Source organism: Gadus chalcogrammus, chromosome 19 (assembly GCF_026213295.1).
Source record: "Gadus chalcogrammus isolate NIFS_2021 chromosome 19, NIFS_Gcha_1.0, whole genome shotgun sequence".
Lineage (NCBI taxonomy): Eukaryota > Metazoa > Chordata > Actinopteri > Gadiformes > Gadidae > Gadus > Gadus chalcogrammus.
This window is the reverse complement of record NC_079430.1, coordinates 14,547,092-14,554,570: the sequence shown is the minus strand read 5'-3', so window position 1 is coordinate 14,554,570 and position 7,479 is coordinate 14,547,092. Positions and strand designations below refer to the sequence as shown.

Sequence of the window (7,479 nt, the reverse complement as noted above, 5' to 3'; positions counted from 1 at the left end):
CCACACCAACCGCGTTGCTCGCAGTGGATACCGCGAGTACCGCGCCTAACCTGACGCTTGATCGGTGTGTGGTGGTTCAACGCTTCCACCGCGTCACCGCGCCACCGCAGCTAGATGAGTCCATGTCCATGCAAGTGAACGGAGCGTTCCCTCTTCGTCATAACTATCAAACCAAACATCCTTCACATTCACTGAGCAAAAATTATGAAATTAAAATGCACATTTCTCGCTAAAAATGTTTCCATAAACGCATTTAATGGCGTAACTATAACTATTTCCACCCAGAATAAAGAAAGATGTCGGCCGTGGCTGCGCTGGAGTCCGAGGTAGGAAACCCAAACGCCGCGTTTGGGTGCATGATAGAGTTTAGATCGGGTTAGATTAAATAATCTCTGATATAAATAACACTAATCGGGTTAAATAACTTCACATGGTGTGTCTGGTGTGTTTCCAGCATTCGTAGTGTTGATCAGCAGAGAAATAGTCCGCCAGGCTGCGTTTACGTGCGTAATTACGTGCAACTTCCGCGCCTAAAGCCCCCAACGCAACGCTTCAACGCGTGTACCGTGCCTAGACCAATGGTTCCCTATGCAAAAATGCCGATTTTCAACGCCCCTACCGCGAGCAACGCGGTTGGTGTGGCCGTACCTTTATACTTCCAACATTATGCGCTTTGGCACTCTCATTGCCCCAAAATGTCTCTGTCAAAAAGACGAAAAGTGGACACAGTGCAGAGTTTTACAAGAAAAATGGTCATCGTACTTTTTATTCACGGAAGTAAATGGGAAACCTGTGTTTGGTGTGCTCACAGCATGTTTAATTTTACAAAATTATGCCATATTTTTACCGGTCCGGCCCACTTGGGAATAGATTTTCCACCATGTGGCCCCTAGGCTAAAATGAGTTTGACACCCCTGGTCTAAAATGTGCTGTACTTGGAAAAAGAAATGGAAGGGGTTATCAAACAATCACCAAGACAATCACTAAAATCAAAACATAACACAGCAAATTGCACACAGAAGAAAGTCAGGCCACGGCTGTTAGATTTCAGCTTATTTCTCACCCTTGATAAGGTATATGGCCCTGGCTATGTCCCAGACGACCAGGTTGGTTCATCCTTGTTCAGACATAACAAGTGGCGGAATGTTAGAACTAACACCTTGTATCCCTGCGTTCACACCAAAAGATGCATTTGCTGCCCGAACGCGTTGACGCCTGAGTTTTGCGGCGCGTCAAATCAAGTTTTGCGGCGCGTCAAACTTTTGACGCGCGTCAAAAGTTGAAATATTTCAACTCCAGCAGCATTTGACGCGCCGCAAAATATGTGAACGCGCCCTTCGCCCGTGCCCGACAGCGGGCACGGGGATGCCGCGCCGCAAATCAGATTTTGACGCGCCGCAAATCAAGTTTTGCTGCCCGTTTTCTCGGCAGCAAAGCAGCAACGCGTCTCTACATTCACTTTGAATGGGATCACGACGCGCGTCAACTTTTTGCATCTTTTGGTGTGAACGCAGGGTATCAGTGTGGCACTGGCCTGTTCCTAGACTAGAAATGTGAACCCAGAGAGACGCTAAAATGCACCAACATTCTACATTACCCCATAAAACAATTCAAGAGCTTAAAGGACTTTCCTTCTAGAAGCTAAGCAATCCTGTGGTATCACTATACTAGCATCCAGACCTTCCCAATGGAATGTCAAGGTTTGACGCAATATTTTCCCGACATGGCGATTAGATTATTAAATGTATTCCTATCAAAGATCCAATGTCCCCATATAGTGTCGCATGTGACTAAAAGGATTGGACATTGTGTCTTGGCTCTATGGTCTATTTGGGAAAAAGTAAAGTTTAAACTACACTTGATTAGATGAATCCTATTGAGCTGGTTTGAGGAAGGGTTGTTGGTTGGTCCGGGGGGTAGGGATGGTACTGAAGCCTGGATTTCAGCCGGTAGCAGCAGCAGCTGCCTACGGAAGAAAAGTCATACGGATTCAATATTGACACTTGCAAACGGGTTTGGTTGACGAGGTCAAATTAAAATACAATTGTTTGCTTACATTGTCTCCTTCGCAGTTGTCACAGATGGCTTCTGAGTTTGGCAGGCATACGTTTGCTTCAATGTCGCCCCAACGTAAGTAAGTAAGCAGTTGTCGTCTTCTGCAGTCTGCCGTATTCTGGCAGTATTCCGCCATGGGTCCTAGGTCAACCAATTCCCTGTTCTCGGGTTCATCATCATCAAATTCATCGACTGTTAAAAACACAACAACATGAAGAATAATGAGATAAATGAACGCCAAGACCAATGACCAAAATACTATGAATTCAAATGGAGTAGGACATTTTTGCAGCCAAAATCTGAGAATAACGAATGAGGTTAAATGGAGCAAGACGCACTTCTGATGACATAGTGAAGCTGGTGATAGTCGCTGTCGGAATAAAAGAGGATGCAGTGGGACATGTTCCCGTCTCTGCCGGCCCGCCCTGTCTCCCGGTAGTAGTTTTCCATGGACTTGGGCAGAAAGGTGTGGATCACGTACCGCACGTCCGGCTTGTCGATGCCAAAGCCAAAGGATTGGGCAGTGGCACAGATGACCTACCGATGAGGCACGGTTTATTAGTATTATTTAGTCATCTAGCAGACGAGATTCTCCAAAGCAACTTACAGCACATTTTAGAATGAAGGCATTTGACTTAAGGCCAAAAGGTTATGAACCCCATTCTCTGCACTGCAGCAATTGTATACATCCTTGACCAAGATGCCTAACCCGTACCAACACTATCACTACTCTACGAGTAGAGGTGGACAGGGCATTTTTATGCAACCCCAATGCACCAAACCATCCTCAATACTTTTTTATAAAAGAAAGGTAAATAAAGCTACCTGGCATTCATTTCTATTCCACTTGTTCTGCGCAATCTCTCTGTCACTGTAAGCAATATTTTTCCCTGCATGATACGAACATGCCGGCAGGCCTGCCATGTTCAGTCCCATTGCCATTGAGACACAGTCGACTCGTCTCCCGCAGTACACGATGCCCGAGTCATCTGCAACAAGTAAAGCCCAGCACAGAAAAAATATCAGCAGTATGTTGTGCATTATTATGGAAAATGGAAAACGTGTGATATTTTGAAGTTTTCCTCTTGGTCGGAGAGGACCTGAGAAACATGTGCACAGCCATACGTGGATAGTGCTCCATGATCCAGGTAATGCAGTCTGTTTCCAAACTCTTTGTTGTCGTGGTCAGCACGGCATACTTTAGGTTTCTTTGGTTAAAGTACATGAACCTGCAATCAGGCCGATCATGAATATGATTCTCTTACGAATACGCAAAACAAAACACGACGAGCAGGAACAATTAGCAGCAAGGCCCTGTTGCTGTGAGCTTAATGGGCGCTGAAACACCTACAACTGAGAATTGGTCTTATGCAGCTGATTGAGGATTTCCTTCTGGGTGGATTTCCTGACGGGGCCTGACAGAGCAATCTTGGGCACCCCCGGAAAGACCTCCAGCAGCTCAATCAGCTTCCCGAAGGCCTTCCGGAAGTGTTTGATGTCAGACTGTTAAGCAAAGCGAGGACATGGGTTACCCTGCTTGCTGAGATAGAATGCCTGAACCACATAGTGTTACTACTTGGAGCACTTAGGGTAGGGTTTATACTTGACCCACCAGACTGAGGCACTGGGCCTCATCGATAACAAACCTAGCCAGAAGTCCTCGTTGAAACAGTCTCTGCAGAGCCATTTTCAGCCGATCACTCATTCTCATCTAGAGCAGAGCACAGGCAAACAAGATCAATGCTTTCAATCATACTCCAATACAGTTGTAGCCAATCAGCAACCAGACGGTTCTCTGTGGATTATGCATTCTCTACCTTCTCGGGGGTGACATAGAGCAGTTTGATCATCGGAGCTTCTTCTTTCAACATCTCGTAGATACCTTTTGCATCACGGTCCTCCCTAGCAGCCAAGAGTTTCCTGGCCACAATCTGAATAAGAAGATGACACCTTTCATGCACAGCTAGGGTTTTTCTAACTGAAGTGCATTACAACTAATATCCCACTTTCAATCCAAAGAGCAAATATAGCATGGGTCACACTTACACCCAGTTTAGTTAGTTTCTGGATCTGGTCCAGGATGAGGGAGATGGTTGGAGAGATCACCACAGTGACTCCATGAAACAAGCAGGCTGGTAGCTGGTAACACAGGCTTTTACCAGCACCTGGTACATAGAAAGGTTGTCATTGTGAGAGCTGTGTGTCATTGTGTCTCTACGGGTCTCTATGTGTTTATATTGGATCATGCAGTCTGCATTACCAACCATTATCACCAACAACAAAGACATCTTTTCCCTCAAAAGTTGCATTAATTGCTTCAAGTTGATTTTCCCGAAACTCCTTAAGATGAAAAGTTTTCCTTAATATTGCCTTCAACTTCGCTGGAGAGCGGTAGAAGACGTGGACCTGGTCCGCAGGGTTTCCGGACATTTTTCTGTAGTCAAAAAATAGAAATGCGTCAACATCAAATTAAAATGTTCAACATTGTTAAAGGTCCAGTGTGTACAATTTTGTAGCAACTAGCGGTGAGGTTTCAACCAACTGAATTACACTGAATTACAAGCCAATGTTTACTTGCACTGTGGTACGGGAATATTGGTTGTATTTAATACCATTACGGTTGCAGTAGTATCGCTACAGTTTCGTTTTGGATATCAAGAAAATGCAATGCCAAGGTGTGTGTGGACGTGCAGAGCTACGTCTGTGCAGCGGTTGATGTTGATGTCCACTTCCGAGAAAGGGTTAAGCTTTGGAACGGAAATTTCCTGAAGACATGATTCTCCAGATGCTAAGACACGGTGAGCTTTGATTAAGTATGTTTTAGTAAACACTTAAGTTTGCGCCAAGCGTAGCAGCCTTGGTGAGGAAACGTAAACAGCCTGAAATTTGTACCTGTTTTTACAATAAACATTTGTTTTATTTACAATTAAGTTACGATTTCAAAAAATATCTTCAACGGCTCCTCTATACAAATTCTGGGGCCTGCCCGTAATTCCGACGCCTCATTGTTCCGACGTCTCAATGTTCCGAAATATTTCCCATTAGATCGACATGCAACTATTCCGACGGTTCAATGTTCCGAAAACGAAACCCATTGGTCTGAAGGTCCGTTAGTCCGACTTTTCAAAAAGGAGGCGCATTAGGCCGACGGTTCAATATGCCGAATAGGAAAAAGAGTTTTATGCCTCGCTCGCTCCCCCTCCCACTCGCTCGCTCCCTCTCCCTCCCTCTCCCTCTCCCTCTGTGTGTGTGTGTGTGTGTGTGTGTGTGTGTGTGTGTGTGTGTGTGTGTGTGTGTGTGTGTGTGTGTGTGTGTGTGTGTGTGTGTGTGTGTGTGTGTGTGTGTGTGTGTGTGCTCGTGCCCGTGTTGAGAATTAGACCTCCGCTCTCTGTCCATGGTGCTGCAACACCGTGTCGAAATGAAGTGAAGCGTTGTCTTTTTGCCCTCCAAAATTCATCGTGAACGTGATATGTAGGCCTAGGTTGTATTTTGGAGACAGAGAGAGAGAGAGTGAAAGAGAGGGGGAGCGAGCGAGGTATAAAACTCTTTTTCCTATTCGGCATATTGAACCGTCGGCCTAATGCGCCTCCTTTTCGAAAAGTCGGACTAACGGACCTTCGGACCAATGGGTTTCGTTTTCGGAACATTGAACCGTCGGAATAGTGGCATGTCGATCTAATGGGAAATAGTTCGGAACATTGAGACGTCGGAACAATGAGGCGTCGGAATTAGGCCTACGGCATGGCACCCAAATTCTAACGCCACGTTGTATGCCACTTTTCACACAAAACATCACTTTTATCATTATAATGCTCCTACACAACGACGGTACTAAAACATGATGATAAGTGGGTGCAGCCAAGGGGAGCACACGCCCCTCTGCTCTCCCAAAACATTTGAGTTCTTTCTCTCTGGAGGCATCCATCCGTTCCCAGTGGCTACTGTAGCATGAAAATTTAAATTGTATCTTTTGAATCGTGTCTTGGAGCACGATGGTCAGAGTTCTTTCGTGCTACACAGAACCGAATAGAAACACATGCATTTTGAATGAGCTTTTTTCGGGCTGGACTGAACGACAGTTAAACCAATCAGCATTTCAATTGGGAGAATATTTGTTCACAGTTACGAGAATGTATCTATTAAATAGTCTATTCCATTCAATGTGGGGTCGGCGAGAATAAGGATATTGGAGTATACTCAGTATTAATTTTATTCATAGACACAATTTCGGAAATGAATGGTCTTGCTATTACGAGAATAAAGAGGACGTCTTTATAACGACAAGTAAGACATTAAAGGCTGCATGGTCTTATCAAAATATATTATGTATTTATGTATGTATGTATGTATGTATGTATGTATGTATGTATGTATGTATGTATGTATGTATGTATGTATGTATGTATGTATGCATGTATGTATGTATGCATGTATGCATATATATGTGGCCCGGCTACAAAGTACATTTGTCAGAAGCGAATAAAAATGTCGCTGTCGATACAGTAAGGATGTTCATACCAGGATTGTGTTCATCCCAGGAATGAGAAACCCTTTCGCAGACGCAGACGCACCTTTATCATTAGGCTTATGGAAGTGCAGCTATCAATGTGCTCCAACTTTGAATATTATTTATATCCTTACTCTGTGCGCGTGTGTGTGTGTGTGTGTGTGTGTGTGTGTGTGTGTGTGTGTGTGTGTGTGTGTGTGTGTGTGTGTGTGTGTGTGTGTGTGTGTGTGTGTGTGTCTGTGTGTAAAACAGTTTTTATTCTTAATGTTGTCACTTCTTGTGTGTGCTTGTCAGTTCTAGTGCTACCCCTTTGCACAGCTGACAACCGGGCCTCAGGCCTACTCTACTGTATTCTGATATATTTTATAGCATTTGTCATAATGGTGCTACTTGGGGAGACAAATATTTTTGGTATGCGTTATAAAAAGTTTGAGAACCACTGGTATAGACCAGGGACAGTGACTGATATTAAAGCAGCTATGTTGCATCCTCCAAATACAATCTAGTCTGTTGTCCAAACTGACCGAAACTCTCTGATTCCCCACTTACTAACGGATTGTAAGAATTAGCTCTACCAACTGAAATGCAGAAAGTTGTAGTTTATACTCACCAGCACCAAGATTCAGCTCCTTCTTCTTTAAGACAAATTTAAAATGTAACTAACCTACCAGCGTCCTAGTCCTGTTTTATAGGCAGCCTTAGCACCGCCCTACAATCCAGTCTATCGTCCACATCTTGTGGCCGAAGCTGGCTGATTTCCCACTTACTATCAACAGAGAGTCAGTAGCGGCTTTGGGCACGGGTGAAGCGGGCAGACGCCCATTTGGGGAATTGCCAAATGGGCGCTCCCTGCAGCTGCAGGCGCCCCTGCTTGCTGAGAGGGTGCTGTGCACAGAAGCTGTGTGAGAAGGGGAAAG

At 44.7% G+C, this 7,479-nt stretch overlaps 1 protein-coding gene across 1 annotated transcript; it reads right to left on the bottom strand.

Moving 5' to 3' along the window:
- Window positions 1-1,624: 1,624 nt before the first annotated feature.
- Window positions 1,625-7,222, bottom strand: LOC130372466 (recQ-like DNA helicase BLM). The gene is made up of 12 exons (XM_056578477.1): window positions 7,173-7,222; window positions 4,320-4,489; window positions 4,102-4,220; window positions 3,873-3,986; window positions 3,668-3,766; window positions 3,407-3,558; window positions 3,181-3,284; window positions 2,881-3,044; window positions 2,394-2,592; window positions 2,057-2,247; window positions 1,954-1,966; window positions 1,625-1,920 (listed from the first exon to the last, which is right to left on the bottom strand). Exons 2-12 carry the CDS (start codon window positions 4,483-4,485, stop codon window positions 1,874-1,876), a joined length of 1,368 nt encoding a protein of 455 aa, XP_056434452.1. The 5' UTR covers window positions 4,486-4,489; window positions 7,173-7,222; the 3' UTR covers window positions 1,625-1,873.
- Between the last annotated feature and the right edge of the window lie 257 nt (window positions 7,223-7,479).